Here is a 16,760-nt window from a genome sequence, read left to right as displayed (position 1 = left end):
CACTCCCCACTTGACAGGAACTCATATATCGTCAAGGTGGGTGGAAAGTACGTGGGACACATAGAAAAGGGCTCAACAGCAACCAGAGTGGTTCAGATCGCCCACTCCACAAGCTTTCCGAAGCAAAACTACAAGTCAACATACTCGGGTCCGAAGCTCGGTGCTTAGCAGGTTGAGACCATCGGTCCACGAGAGGCTGGGTGAGTCAAGCAGATCCAGTGACCGACCTGAGGCCAGCAGCCAAGCAACGAGGAGAAGAAGGAGGAGGCAAGATCGTTCCCCTAGCCCCCTACGCACCCCGAGCGCTCCAATGCAGGAACCTCGACGAGTGGAGGCATTAGAGCGAGGCCAGGGAAGAGGATCATGACCCCAACATCCTCCCCGTTTGTAGAAGAGTTGTTCATGGAAGAAATCCCAAAGGTTAGGCTGCCAACACACATAACATACAACGGAACAACGGATCCGAGGGACCACGTCATCTCCTACGAGCAACAGATGTTCTTGAGCCTCCATTCCGAAGCTTGTTGGTGTAAGTACTACCCAACCACGCTAACCGGAGTGGTAGGAGAATGGTTCAGAACGCTGCCGAAAGGATCGATCGATAGTTTCATAGATCTAAGCGAGAAATTCTGTGTACAATTCGTGAGAAGCAATCGCCCCGAGCGAACCACCGCCGAACTGACTGCTATTCAGCAGGAGAGGGGCGAAAGCCTCCTAGACTTCATGGACAGGTTCATGAAAGAATCAACAACATTCCAAATCTGCGGCCCGATGTGGCAATCTTCTCTTTGAAGCATGCGCTTCAGGAAGGGAAGTTCCTCGACAAACTGTCGATGAAGAACCCCACCAACATAGCCGACGTACTCCAAATAGCAGATGCGTTTATTGATAGGCTAAATCGCACTCCTATCAAAGATAAACGTAACGTTCACCAACTAATAATATAGCAAGGGAATTAGGGATCGTATCCACAAGGAAACAATGTTCTTTCTACTACTAATCGGTAAGTCTAGACTATTGGTAACAAGAGATTGGGTTTGGTTTGTAAATTAAACTAAGGCAATAATCAAACTGGAAAATATCAATATTAAGGGAATCTAGGGCAACGGTTCACCACAAATGTAGACCGGGATTGGACAACGGACAAAAACAATTAATCAACAATCATAACTAGGAAAACATGCATCTCTTGAATCTTATGAATTCCTTAGGAAAATATAACTAGCAGGCTCTCGCTATGTACTAGAAACAATTCATCTAATAGCCACAGACCAAAAATATCAGATTTATACCTCTCGGCGCATAATCAAAGGTTAATCACACTCAAATCAAAATAGTCCGGCCGAAAAGAATTGACGAGCAATTATAATAAGCTATAGAAATCACGATCAATTAATCAATAATCAAGTCCACATTTAATCCCAATCATGCATTCATGGATCCCCTAAACCCTAGAAATTAAACTACTCTCACTCATATTAACAATAAACAAAGAAATTAATATTATGGAAAACCTGACCAAAAGCAAATAATAAAGCAAAGTAGAAATCAATACCTAAATCAAGAACGAAAGGATGAACGAAAAATTAAAGCTTTGATTGAAATTAAAACTAAGTGTTTGCAACAAGTTGAGAGAATAACTAAGTAATGAGAGAATAAAACTAAGTGTTCAACCAGAAAATAAGGTACCACTAAAAATATAAGGGGCTAGTATTTATAGTTTGCCCAAAATAAAGCCCAAAACCGGAAATAAGAAACGCGAAAATCCTCAACAGGTTGACGTTGCCCGATCGGGCGAAGGGCCGCCCGATCGGGCATTCTGCTCGATAGTCGGCCCGATCGGACCAAAATCCGCCCGATCGGGCGGTTGTGAAATGCCCAGAATGACGCCCAGTTTGACCGCCCGATCCGGATCGAGCGAAGCCCGCCCGATCGGGCGCATGTTGAAGACTTCAGATTTCTTTTTCTTCGCCCGGTCTTCTCATTTTGCCCTCCGCTCAAAGGGCGATTTGCAAAAGGCATCATCCTTCGCCCATATCGCCGAGTCTAACTTCTGTGGCTCAACCGTAAGCATCTAAGGCTCCCGAAAGTCGACGATAGTTGTCCCGAACTTCCTCGGGATCGTGCAGTGGCCTAAATCACCATGAAACGGGTCTAAGAAGACCAATTTCTCACTAAGTAATCCTGAAACTCAAGGCACACTCAATAACACAGATTAGTACTAAAAATGGCTCCTAAGAGCTCATTTGATGCATAAAAGTACTAAGGGACGAGGGTAAAAATCTATATAAAACACACATATCATTTATCAGAACCGAAGAGTTCAACAAAGCTGCTGCAAAATTGAAAAGTTCCTCGGAGCCGAGGGATACAAAAACAAATCAGAGCAAGCCTGAGGGCAGCTCAAGAAAGGGGAAAGAGAAACAGGGTGCCAGAGATGGAAGCCCGAAGAAAGAAGGGTGAAAGGGTGAACTTCAACCCGAATACACCAACTACACTCCACTATGTCTTCCCCGAAAAGAAATTTTCAGCCTCCACAAGAATGATGAGAAATGGAAATTGCTAGGAAAACTCAGATCCAACCCCCTTCATAGGAACAAGAACAAGTGGTTCGAGTTCCAAGATGAAATCGGCCATAACACCGAAGAGTGTAATCAGCTGAAGGATAACATCAAGGATCTCGTCCGCCGAGGCTACCTTAAACAGTACTTGGCCGACCAAAGGGAGGAAAAGGAAAAAGCTCGAAATTGCAAGCCACAGGAGCAGCCCCAAAAGAGGATCTACGAAGCCACATGGCACAAAAAGAACGACATCTTGGAGGTGTTCGGGGGGCAGAGGTCCAACCATGCCAGTAAGAAACATTTAAGAGCACTCTCCCACCAAGTCAACTTCAACGCTGTAGGGGAGAAGGAACCCCATCCTCCAAACATGACCTTCACTGCTGATGATTGCCTCGGAGTCCAATACGAACACGAGGATCCACTGGTAATATCCATGGATCTAAACAACCACAATGTTCATAGAGTATTGGTCGACGTTGGAAGCGTCGTGAACATAATCTTCAGAAACTGCTTTGAGCAGTTGATCCTCGAGGAAGGAGAAGAGTCGCTAACGAAGTTCAGCTACCCACTGATCGGATTCAATGGCTCCGCAGCAGTTCCCCGAGGAAATATCACCCTACCAGTCACAGCTTGCCAAGGCCAAGCGGCAAGGAATGTCCGAGAAGAATTCTTAGTGATTGATTGCGATTTAGTGTACAACGCCATCATGGGACGAACCATGATCCACAAAATGCAAGCAATCCCATCCACGTACCATCAAATGATGATATACGTCTCGGACACAGGCTTCGCCTAGTGAAAAGGTGATCAAGAGGTCGCAGAAAGAACTTGCCACACCGCCATCCAAAAACCAAGGCTAGGAGACGGTTCTGAAGATGAAGAAGAAAAGCAAGAATCCTCGAGAGAGGAAAAAGATGCGAAGAGGAGAAAGGCAGGATCGAGCAGTCTGGTGAAACCCGCAGAGGTTGATGCTCGGCCTGAAACCCCTTCTCCCGAGCCAGATCAAGAAATGGAGGATATCTTCCTCGATAATGATTCAGACAGGAGTGTCCGAATAGGCAAAGGCCTAAGCTCGTGACTCCGAATCGATCTGATCCAACTACTGAGGGATCACAAAGGTATGTTCGCATGGTCGGTAGCCGACATGCCAGGGATAGATCCAAAGATGACCTGTCACAAGCTGGATGTCAGTGTCGAAGCCTGACCAATCAAACAGAAGAAGAGGAACTATTCCTCAAAGAAAAACAGCCATCGCCGAAGAGGTGAAGAAGCTGCAAGAGGCAGGCTTCATTAAGCCATGCATGTACCCCAAGTGTTTGGCCAATGTGGTGATGTTCAAAAAAGCAAACAGCTCATGGCGCATGTGCGTAGATTTCACAGATCTGAACCGAGCCCGCCCCAAGGATTGCTATATATCCTCTGCCGAGGATAGATCAATTGGTAGACTCTACAAGAGGCCATGCATTGCTAAGCTTCATGGACGCCTTTTCAGGGTACCATCAAGTGTTCATGCACCCCGATGACAGGGCGAAGACCGCATTTATCACAAGTGCAGGAGTGTTCAACTATAGAATGATGCCCTTCGGCCTTAAAAATGCCGGAGCAACCTCCCAAAGGCTAGTTGATCATGTCTTAGCCGATCAGAAGGGAAGGAACGTCGAGGTTTATGTGGACGATTCCATAGTGAAAAGCGTCAAAGAAGAAGATCACATCAAAGATCTAGCCGAAACCTTCGGCAAACTGAGGAAATATAAGATGAAGCTGAATCCGAAGAAATGCGTCTTCGGGGTGAAATCAGGGAAATTCCTCGGATTCATGGTGAGCGAGAGGGGAATCGATGCAAACCCGGACATAGTCCAGGCAACATTGGACCTACCCGAGCCGAAGACAAAGAGAGACGTGCAGAGACTAACCGGCAGGTTAGCCACATTGTCAAGATTCATCTCGAAATCTTCGGATAAAGGAGCCCCCTTCTTCAAAGCTCTCAAACCAAAAACCCTCCCAGGAGGAGAAGCAGAACCAATCAAAAAGAAAGGCGCCCCGAGGAAGGTGGATCCCGAGCTGATATGGGAACAAGAGCAAAGAGATGCGTTCCAACAGCTCAGGGCCCACCTAGCCCAACTGCTGACGCTGGGCAGACCAAAAGAGGGGGAAACCCTATACTTATATGTCGCAGTTAGCCCAGGGACCGCAAGCGCAGTAATCCTTCGGAAAGAAGAAAAGAAGAAACATCCAATCTTTTTTACCAGCCGGACTCTGACAGGCGCCGAAACTCGGTACCCGCTCATCGAGAAAGTAGCCTATGAAGTGGTGGTAGATGCATGAAAGTTGAGACCCTACTTCGACTCTCATCAGATCGTGGTGCTAACCAACCACTCGAAAAAGTGTTAGAAAAAATAGAGAGATCTGGGAGATTGGCTGCTTGGGCTTTTGAACTTTCAGAATTCGGCATTAAGTATCAACCGAGGACAGCCATCAAGGCGCATGCACTCGCTGTCTTCTTGGCCGAATGCTCATACCAAGAGATGTTGGATAACACGAGGAGAACTTGGGAGGTCTACACTGGAGGATCTTCCACAGTCAACGGCTCAGGAGCCGGTGTTGTGCTAATACCTCCAACAGAAAAAAGCATAGAGTGTGCCTTGAAGTTTGGTTTCAAAGCAACCAACAATGAGGCCGAATATGAGGCTGCAATCGCATGGATAGAGTTTTTCCTGTCTTTGGAAGCCGAACATGTTTGCCTCAAAACTAATTCACAGCTTGTAGCCAACCAGATCCGAGGAGAATATGAGGCCAAATGGCCAAGCATGACAGCTTATCTAGCAAAAATTAAATCTTTAACGTCAAAGTTAAGATCCTTCTAAGTCATCCTCATTCCCTGAGGTCAGAATACACAAGCTGACGCACTGTCAAAACTTGCAAGCTCAACGCTCATTTACTTGAACAGGTCAGCCCATGTGGAAGTATACCAAGAAAGAAGCATCGATCCACCACCTCCCACAGTATGCAATCTGCGCCCCGAGCCCAATTGGATGGACGCAGTCATAACATACAAGGAGAGGGGGGAACTTCCCGAAGACAAGTTGCAAGCAAGAAAGTTGAAAAGGTTCAACAAATTGTTCATTATCGATGCCAACAAATGGTAGTGTGAATAATCTGAATTGTGTGTTGGAAAAGTGTAATAAGGTTATTAGAATAACCTAGTAGTCATAATAAGCAAGCCAACCAAGTTGGTCGGCCTAGCCCACGCGCGAAGCAAGCAGCAGGCGGCACAGTTGGGCCATGGGCCGCGTGCCGCGTGCCGCTGCTGCTCCCTTCTCCTTTGATCTGGGCGTGCCACACAACCAAGGCCCTTGGGCCAGCATTGCATTGTCATGCGCGATGCGCCCATGGGCCTTGCGCTTGTGCGCTCCGGTTCGTGGGTTGCTTTCGTGTTGCGATTAAATTATCCTTCGATAATTTATTTATCATTTCGTACTTGACGATCCAATGTCGTACGATACGATTATTCGTCTCGCCTAACTCACGAATATACGATATACGATTTCACGATCCAATGTTAAATCGTATAATCATGTTTTCCGAACTAATTTCCCGAATTGAAAAGCTATTAAATGAATTTCCTATTTATGTAATCCGATAATCTGTTACATGCCAATGGTGTGACCTTATAGGTTCAGTAAAGAGTAAGTTGTGAGCCTAATTAGGATTAGTACTCACTGATCGGAAGCATTGCTCCAACCATCTGTTCCAATCACTTGATCTCACTAAATTAATTGTTCGTAATTAATCTGAACCTTGGTATTGGACTAATGCACCTTGGGTGAAGGACATATTTCCTTCAAAAACCCTTTCCCACAAATTCCCCATTGTGAGTAATAACAAGTCTATCAGAATCAAATGAAAGCTTCAGTCCAGCCTTTATAAGCAAGCTACCATAAATTAAGTTCCTACGCATTTCTGGAACATGCAACACATTGGTGAGAGTAATAAGTTTTCCAGAAGTAAGAGTGAGAACGATCTTCCCTTTGACTTGAACAGTTGTAGAAGCTGAATTACCCATTAAGACGTTTTCACCATCAATTTTTTCGTAGGTGGTGAACATGTCTTTGTTGGTACAAATGTGTCTCGTTGCTCTAGTATCAACTATCCATTCAGCAACATTACCTGTCAAGTTAGCTTCTGAAACAACATCAACAAAATGGTTAGGACCAGAAGCATTAGTAGCTTCAGCAAGATTGGTATGGTTCTGATCCGGCTTCTTCTTGGATTTGCAATCCATTGACTTGTGACTAGTTTTCCCACATTCAAAACATTTCCCCCTGAATTTATACTTCATCAGTTTCCCTTGAGGCTTGAAAGGACTGCCCTTTCCCTTGAACTTATCAGAATATGAATTAGGCATGGGTTCTACAAGGTTGGCCTTAGTGGAACCAGAAAAAACAGAATGACCCTTATCCTTAATACGGTTTTCCTCCTCAATTTTCAGGTGACCTACAAGCTCTTCTAAGGTAAGGTCTTTCTTTTTATGCATTAACTGATTACGAAAATCTTTCCATGATGGGGGGAGTTTTTCAATCAGCACTATAACAAGAGTATTATCACATATTTGAAGCCCTTCAGTAGCCATAGCAATGCACACATTCTCATAAGTATGATCTGATCTATAATTGGTTTATCATCCTCAACTTGAAAGTCTAACCACTTACTAACACAATAACGTTTAGTACCAGCATCATCTGTTCCATACATCTTATCTAGTGCATCCCAAAAATCCCTAGCATGACCAAAACCCATATAGATATCAAGCAACATTCAACATATGATGTAGCAAATTTCTATCTTAGACATATCATGAATCAGAAATTTCGAATACATAGCCATAATAATCGTCTTTTAGATAGTTGCGATTAAACCAAAATTATAACAAACTTATCTGGATGATGATGAAGGAAATAATTCCCTTGGTCCAAGTATGCATTCAATGTTAAGTCTAATAAATGCGGTTCAATATTAATTAACAAGTTAATAATTCAGTGAGATCAAGTGAGCTGAATGCCTAGCTAGAGGTCGCTTCAGTTCAAGTGGGATTAATGATATTAATCCATAGCTTACTCTTGACTGAACCCGTAGGGTCACACAAATAGTACGTAAACGGATCAAGTATTTAATGGCATTAAATACTCCATCTATGGATATTCGGAATCGACGGATCTTGGTTTCAGTGGGAGCTGAGATCGTCACAAGCAAGAAATGAATACTCCGGAAACGATGATATTGCCGGAAACGGAAATATGGATCGCATCGGAAATATAAATATTATCCAAGTCGTAGATGTTGCCGGAAACGGAAACATGGTACGTATCGGAAAATATTGTCGGAAATGGAAATGTTGCCGGAATCGGAAATATTGCCGGAAACGGAAATATTGTCAGAATCGGAAATATTATCGGAATCGGAAAATAATTCCGGAAACGGAAATATTAAATATTTGTTCGAAACGGAAATTAATTCCGGAATCGGAAATATTAAATATTGTTCGTATCGGAAATAAATTTCGGAATCGGGAATTTAATCGGAAGCGTATCGTACGAATTAGCACCGGACGAGGCCCGCTAGACGAAGGCCCAGCACGAAGCCAGGCCATCGCCAAGCGAGCCACACGCACCATCGCACGCCAAGCCTCGACCAGGCCCAGCCAAGGCCTGGGGCGCGCGCACACAGCAGCAATGGGCCGAGCGCTGTGCGCCTAGCGTGGGCCGCAAGGCTTGCGCGGGTGTACGGTGCTCGTGCAATGCTCGTGCGGGAATCCTAAAGCAATCGGGATTCGAAATATGATTAAATCCTAAAACTATTAGATAATGATTATTTAATAGAGTCCTAGCAGGATTCTAATTAAACTAATTAATATCCTAATAGGATTATAATTCCTTTTCCATACCTCTATAAATAAGTGCCTAGGGTCATAATTTATAGAAACAATTGAAGTATTCAAAGGGTAAGTTTTTGAAAGAAAAATCAGCCATACACTTGCAATCACAATAGCCGAAATTCCTAGTAACCTTAAGGGCGATTCAAGTTGGTCTAACTTGAGGCGGATCCGGACGTACTATGGACTATCTACGGAGGGACGACATTTGGAGTCCTAAAGACTTGTTCTTGTTCGGTTCGGGCGCAGCTAGGGAGGGCACGCTACAAAGTGTATGCTCCTAAATTATGCTAAATGATTATGTGTAAATAATATGAATCCTGGCATTAAGGTTTTTCCGCATGATTTATGTTTTGTCATATGTATCATAACCTAACAGTGGTATCACGAGCCTCTTATTATTTTCATAATCTAAATTGCATAAACATGGTTAAATATTACAAATTTGCATGAATTAAAAGGGGTGATTAATTTTCGTAATTGTTAATTAATTGCAAATTGCGTTTATTTAATTATATTTACGCAGTTTTTCGGCAGAATGTTCGTTACTCAACCAAATCGAGTGATTTTTGTGTCAATTCCGCATGTAAAAGGCATTCTAAAATTTTGAATCCATGTTAATCGGAAATTCCCAAATTCCCAAATTCTAAAATTTTTCGCCGAAACCCAGAATTCCCAAATTCGAAGCCTAACTATGACTTTTCGGAGGTTTTAGTTTTTCGAACGCAAAAGTTTGTAAATTTAAGATGTTAAATTAAATATTTGCGATTCTTGTTGATAAATCTTGAATTTTTGATTGACCTACTGTATATGTTTAACAAGTTTGAATGCCTAGCCTTGTTAATTATGCAATATAATTTGTAATTATAATTAATTTGTTGAAAATTTGAATAATTTAGAATTGATTTGATTTTCAAAATTAATTAATAATTTAATTAGATACCTATGATTAAAAACCACCATAAAAATTGTTAATTTGTGTTAAATTTTTAATTTTTATGACCTAGATTTGAATCCATGTTAATCGGAAATTAATTGATTAATAAATTTTTGATTTTTCGCCCTAAAATTATGAAATTAATATATTTCATTAATTTGTCATTAATTTTGAATTAAAAATTAATTTTTTTTTATGCAATCGCTCATAAAACTTGCACGTACAAAGCAATGGACGCTACGTGTTACCCTTAAGGGGTGTTGTATAGTGCGGGCATGCGACGACGAGCAAGGGAGCTCGTCGCCCATGCGGTACGAATGTAGCGAGCAAGGCGATGGCGCGCGAGCACAAGGCAGCAGCCCTGCCTTGTATCGAGCGCTGCACGCATGTGGGCGAGCAGCGATGGCACGGTACAAGCAAAGGCGCGCGCGCGCGAGGGCGAGAGCTGGTCGCCCAGCGATCGCAGCTCAGCGCGCCAACACGCGTGGCCTCGAGCGCATGCTTGCGCGAGCAAGCGAGCGAGCGAGCACATCGTTGCTGCTGCGGTGCGATAGGCGGGCAGGCTGCGCGCAAGCGTAGCTTGGCTTGCTGCGTTTGCGCGTGGCTGCTGCGATGACGTGCCATGGGCCAGCGATGGTCGTGCAATCGATGGGGCTTGGGCGCAAGCCAAAGTGCTCGTCATGTTACGATTATCGAGTTTTAAATTTTAATTTTAATTTTCAGTTCGGAAACGATTTTAATTAATTTTAAAATTCGAAATTTAAATTGTTTTCTTGGATTTTAATTTTGAATATTATAATTATTATAAATTTTATTTATACTAATTATTTTACTAAATTTAAATCTTGAACTAATTTAAATTCGTTTAATTCAACTGAAATAAATTAAATTAATGGATTCGATTATAAATTTATATGAGCTTTAAATTTTAATTAAATTTGTATGTTTCCGGTTAGACTAGAAATACATTTTTATGTTTAAAATTAGTAAAGCATATGAATTTATTGGTTTAAGTGGGAGAATTTTTAGTCATAAACTGTTGATTAGGTCTACAAATCCCTTAAGGTTAAACAACTTGATTAGAATTAATAAGGACTGAATAATTGGTAGATTATTGGTGCCCTTGATTAATTGCTGCAAATATTTATGTGATGCATAACGTGTTTTACTAACAAGCTATGTGGGCCATTCATGATAATGAATGGGTGAATGGTATATATTGTATATGTACTGTTTTGCAGGTTATGAAGTGACTAGTATGGCCCAAATAGGATAGAAAATATGGTCTGCGTACCATTAATTTGAATGTAATTGGTCTAAAGTACCAAAATTATTTTTCAATTCAAATATGGTCTGCGTACCATCAAATAGTTGTAATTAGTTTAATTATAGCTTATCCTATTTGAAGAAAATGGCACCTCCCACGGTGAAATTCAAGACGAAGTATCCATTTTCAAGACGGACTTTGAAGTTGAAGCTTCAAGATGAAGTCGGGCCATACTAGATCACATTTATCTTATGCATGCTTTAAGTTATTTATTGCTTTAAATATGTCTTAAATATGCATGAGGTCAAAGCTTAATTATGTTGCATGATTAAGGATTTTAGTTCACTTAAAATCTAACCAACATAGTAAGAGCCTTAAGTTCCAAACTTAAAAATTGAGTTAAAAGGTGCCATGCCAGAATAACACTTACTTGGATATCCTTTTTTCATCGATCTTAGTAATAGTTTTCCGCCATAGCGAGGTGTTACTTATCGATACTAAAGGGGTAAGGTACACAAATAATTGTGAGTACATGTTAGTTTTGGTGAAACTCAACGATATAAGTAAGGAGTCCTTTTATGTCGTGGCAAATTCGATAGGTTTTCCTAATAAGTTCTTAGACATACCTATCAACCAAGAGTAGTTTCTAGACTATTACCAAAAGGCTTTTGCTTACCTAAAATATTTTAGAATTGTGTCAAACATAATGTGCTTAATTCTTCAATGATTTTAGGGTCTTGGAATCATTTTATTCAAACCTGTCGGAACAATAAATTCGAATAAAATGCTAATAACTTGTTTGAATTGCATGATTGCTTTAATTTTCAAGTTATTATTCATGATAAATGTTTAGACTTTGCATGCTTCAATGTATGTTTTAATTATTGTTTATAATTAAATATCTTGCACTGCGGTAAATCCTTTTAGAAAGGTAACAGTAAATTTCCTCGATTGGTAATGAATCCAAGAACGATTCACGGAAATGAGAGAAAATGAGCAATTTAAATGTACGTTTCTTTTAGTGACTTTTATGGTTGTTTTCGAGTATCAAAATCGATTGGCGAACCGATTGGTGCTTGTGGATTCAAAATACAATGTAGTTTTGAGATCATAAAGCATTGAGTTTAAACGCTCAGCTTTACCAATGGTTAACAACCTAAAATCTTTGTCCATTTAATTCTCGAATGAGTCTAGTCCCTAGACATTCGAATAGATCGATGCTTAGAGAACTTTAGAAGATTCTGGTAAGATCATCTAGTTGAAACAAAATATTCAACATATATTAAAATGGTAAGAACTTTGTTGGAGTGACATTGGACATGTCTAAACAATGTATAAAAGTCAACACTAAAGAATTGAATTCTTAAGACTATAAGAAAGGGTACAAGAAATAGGAAAACAAGGAACAAATGAAAGGAATTTACGATTCCGTTTCTACCTATAAGTTTATGTTTAAAGAGAAGTGACCTAGCAATCAAACTTCCATGGTATCATATACCGCTTGAGGTTCTTACTTCGGTAATAACTCAAACAATGGAAGCTAGGCTACACTAATGGCCTACAAGTGGGAAATGAAGCATGGCAATGCTACATTAGTTGTAGGGTCATCTAGTTTGTTTTAAGTCCTTTCAAAGGCTGGAACTTAATGACTATTTTGTTCCATAATCAGCATACCTAAATTTCTGTCTTCAAACACAGAAAGACTCACATTCAGAAGAACGAAAACAATGATTGTTTGTTTGTTTATTTGAATGAAATGGTCATTTACGGTTTGAGTCAATATGCTTGATTAAAACAAACAACTCTTTAACAAAAAGAACTTTACTAGGTTCAAATCAACCCCTTGATTTGAGTTCCACTCATCTTTGGCATTGTTGCTTTAGACCATATCAACAAGTTAACATTCAAAAGCTCTGTTTTGATGGACTTTTGAAAGTTCATTGATTTCTAGATCAATTTAAGACAACTAGTCTTACTTGTTGAAAGTAACAAAAGATATGAACTATTGTTAGAACGCCTAGACAATAGAGTTCAAAGCTAAAGAAAGGTTTTATGACTTTATTATTTCACACAGATTTGAGTAAATATAGGTTTATTTACTCAATGTGATATAAGTTTGAATCTGTTTGGCTAGTTCAAAGATTCAGAAGTATAAATCCCACTTGGTAAGAAATCATAAAGATCTAGGATAGATCATGTTAATGATTGCTTGAGACCAAAAATGATCATCAATGATTGTGTGTTGTAATTTCACAATCTAGCTCCATGAGATATGGCATATCTAAGTGGAATGATCGAAGTCAATTAATACTTGATTCGATCAATGATGAATCATAAAGACTTTTCCTATAATTTCTAAAACAAAATGCTCAACTACCACCAAACTAAACCAAATTCGTCAAACTATTGAAAAGTAATTTCAGAATATCTTTTCATAAAAATATCTACAGAGTTCCTAAACTCAGTGGGAGCTTAGTGTTTGTTATTCAACAAACTAAGGCCCAAGTATAGATATATGTTTCATTGTGATTTATTCAAATGAGACACACGGGTATTGTTTCTACCACGAATTTTTGAGAACATAATGTTTGTTTGCTCGAAATAATGTCCTTTTGGAGATTCGTTTCCAAAATGACAAGTGGGAGAAAATAGACCTCGAAAGGTCTTCGAGGCGAACAACAAACATAAACGGACATTCCGGAGGCTTTTCGAAGTTCTTTAGAAAATCCGAACATGTATTCTTTAAGGACTTTAGAAGTGGCTTTAAAGAATAGACATCTCTTAGAAGACTTTACAAGTGCTTCAAGGAGAACAGAATATTCAAAGGACTTTCAAGTGGCAGTTGATATTCTATTGTTTGATTGATGTTCTATACCCAAGTAGGCATAGAGTTCAAGTCACTGAAACTATGAGATTCTTCTATTAGATAGTGAAGAATCATGGAGTTTAGGTCACTGAAGCTATGCGATTCTTCTATTAGATAGTGAAGAAACCTACAACTTCCAGTCAAACTATTATCATGTAGATTAATGAGTTTGTGACTTGTAAGAAAGCTATGACGAAACCCAGATTCCCTAAAATGGTTAGAGGCCATATATAGACTCAAATGTTTTTAATGGTTAGAGGCCATAAAACATAACCAATGTTTTGATGACAAAATTGAAATTTTGTTGATTTGCAAGAATAGTTTCACACCTATTGGTTGCAAGTTTGATAAAAACCATCAAACATGAAATTGTGTTCACACACAAAGCTAGATTTGTTGCTAAAGGTTACAAGCAAATTCACGGTGTGGATTGTGTTGAAACCTCATGCAAAATCGTAATGCTTAAGTCTATAATTCAAGCACTGATTGCATATTGGTACATATGGCAATTGGATGACAAAACAATTCCTCAATCAAATGTTGGAATAAACTATGTACATGGTATGTCATAGGATTTGTGGATCCAAATAAATTCTTGAAAAGGAAAGCTAGCTTATGAAATCTAAGTACAGATTTAAGCAAGCAATTGGGAATTGGAATTATATTTTAGTGAAGCTAATAAGTATTTTGGTTTCATAAAATGTACATGATTCTTATAGATATATAAGAAGTTTAGTGGGAGTACGTAAAACTTAATTGGTCCTATGTGTATCATACACATATCTCTCTATTGTGAAATAACATTCAAATTCTAATGACTTAGATTTGAAATTATTCATCAATGACGGACCAAGGCGAAACTTAGTACATAATGGGTATGAAGATCTATTTTCAAAGATCTTATAATATTGTTTTAGATTAGTAATGACATTTACTAAATCAAACACGAAAGACTCCATTGGAGATATTCGACCCATGTGAATAAATCTAAGTAAAGAATGTTTGAACTATGTATAAGCATTTACTAAGTTAAACATCAAAGAATCTAATGAGATTCTTCACCTATATTATATGTCAATGAATTTAGCTGGATTTAGTATCTACTGAAACTATATGAGCTAAAGTTACATGAATAGAATTCAATTGGGAGTTATTCTGCAAAAGAATTTATCATGTATAATATAATATGAGGATCGCCAAAAACGTAACGTATGACTTTAGGCATGACGAACATATACCAATCTCTATTGATCTTAGTGAAGATCAACTAGACTGAGATCAAGAAAAACTTATGGTACTTGAAAAGGTACATAGGAATAGTTCTTGATTCTAGGAAATAAAGATATGCTAAATATTGATGCTACACGCAGAAACACTGGCAAAGGATCAAGCAAGATCCCTTTGGAGTTAACCATTGACAAGGACGAGCTAAAGAGCATCGTGTTTTGAAATGGCAACATGGATCAGAGACCATGAGTTGTTGCGTGGGAAATTAAATATTAATTTCTATGTTCTAAGATACAGTTGGAAAGTCTTCCACGTATCTGTGAACTGCTTGGATAAGTAAATCCAAACAAAGCATCACTAGCAACCTAAATAGTTGAAGTAAAAGTAATTATTGCCTAAGAAGCAATGAAACAAGGTTGTTTAAGTTAAAGAGTTCTTCACTGAACTTGGGTGGATCACATGTCTGCTAACTTGATGGTTCTTCAATGCAAAATGCGTAGAACCACTATCGAAGTAAGAAAGACTAGATCACATAATAAACAAACTCAAAAGATCTTATCATCATATCTCGAATATTATTCGATGAAAAGGATATTAAGATTGGCAAATCATGATAACTAAACCTATGCAACAAGTGTAGCACTGGAAATCAAGCATAACTTTGAATTCCATGAACTGTTTTAAAGATGGGTTTGAGGCCCATGGTTGTAAAACGTTGGGGTTGAACATTTATCATATACGAAATGTATTTTCATACTACATTTAATCTTGGTTTAGTATTAAATGATGAGTCCCTTCAATTTGACGATATATTCAAGATAGACTGTCAGGACCAGTCCTGTGACTAAGAAATGTCTATCAAGTGAATTTGAATGTCAAAAGTTGAAAAAGGTCCCTGGTCGGAGTTTTCTATAAAGATGGACGCATAGAAAACGTTAGACGACTAGAATGCAAGATGACTAGTAGTTCTGTTTCTTGAACTATGTGGACATGGCAATGTCATAATCATTTGCATAGATACTTAGTTTGAGAAGACTAGTATCGGACAGACCTATGAAACTTTACTGTAAGAGATGAAAATCTGTCATAAGTAAATTTCATTAAAATTATTAGACACTAAATCCTCAATACCTGAGTGATTTGAGATTACTTGTTTGAGAACTGGTTACTTTGACGTTGACCAACCGTCGCACCGTAAAAGGAGGCTATAAAGGCAATATATGCTCAGGTAATCACCTATCAAACGAAGTCTAATCTCAAGATCGCAAGATTGGGATTGTCCTCCCATAAATCGGGATGAGATGCTTAAAAGTTGTACAAGGCCACTCGGAGAGCTAGAAACTGTAAAATGCATGGCCGTGCTCGGATGAATCATAGGCTATGATTATCTGTTTATTTGATCAGTTGAACTCTGAAACCGAGAAACACCTCTGGACATAATAAGGATGACAATTCTTACCTTATGTTCAAGAGAAAGCATCGAGCGACAAAGGAATTAGGAAATGCACACTTGTCCCTAAGGACAAGTGGGAGACTGAAGGAAATAATGCCTTGGTCCAAGTATGCATTCAATGTTAAGTCTAATAAATGCGGTTCAGTATTAATTAACAAGTTAATAATTCAGTGAGATCAAGTGAGCTGAATGCCTAGCTAGACGCCGCTTCAGTTCAAGTGGAATTAATGATATTAATCCACAGCTTACTCTTGACTGAACCCGTAGGGTCACACAAATAGTACGTAAACGGATCAAGTATTTAATGGCATTAAATACTCCATCTATGGATATTCGGAATCGACGGATCTTGGTTTCAGTGGGAGCTGAGATCGTCACAAGCAAGAAATGAATACTCCGGAAACGATGATATTGCCGGAAACGGAAATATGGATCGCATCGGAAATATAAATATTATCCAAGTCGTAGATGTTGCCGGAAACGGAAACATGGTACGTATCGGAAAATATTATCGGAAATG

The 16,760-nt window shown here is 39.4% G+C and overlaps 1 protein-coding gene across 1 annotated transcript; it reads left to right on the top strand.

The window, feature by feature from the left end:
- The first annotated feature begins 363 nt into the window (after window positions 1–363).
- On the top strand, window positions 364–3,357 carry LOC130463338 (uncharacterized). Its single transcript, XM_056832433.1, has 3 exons — window positions 364–731; window positions 2,313–2,459; window positions 2,532–3,357. Exons 1-3 carry the CDS (start codon window positions 364–366, stop codon window positions 3,355–3,357), a joined length of 1,341 nt encoding a protein of 446 aa, XP_056688411.1.
- The last annotated feature ends 13,403 nt before the right edge of the window (window positions 3,358–16,760 follow it).

This window comes from Spinacia oleracea, chromosome 6 (assembly GCF_020520425.1).
Source record: "Spinacia oleracea cultivar Varoflay chromosome 6, BTI_SOV_V1, whole genome shotgun sequence".
In the NCBI taxonomy this organism is placed as follows: Eukaryota; Viridiplantae; Streptophyta; class Magnoliopsida; order Caryophyllales; family Amaranthaceae; genus Spinacia; species Spinacia oleracea.
Note: the sequence above shows the minus strand (reverse complement) of the source record. Positions and strands in the feature narration are given on the sequence as shown.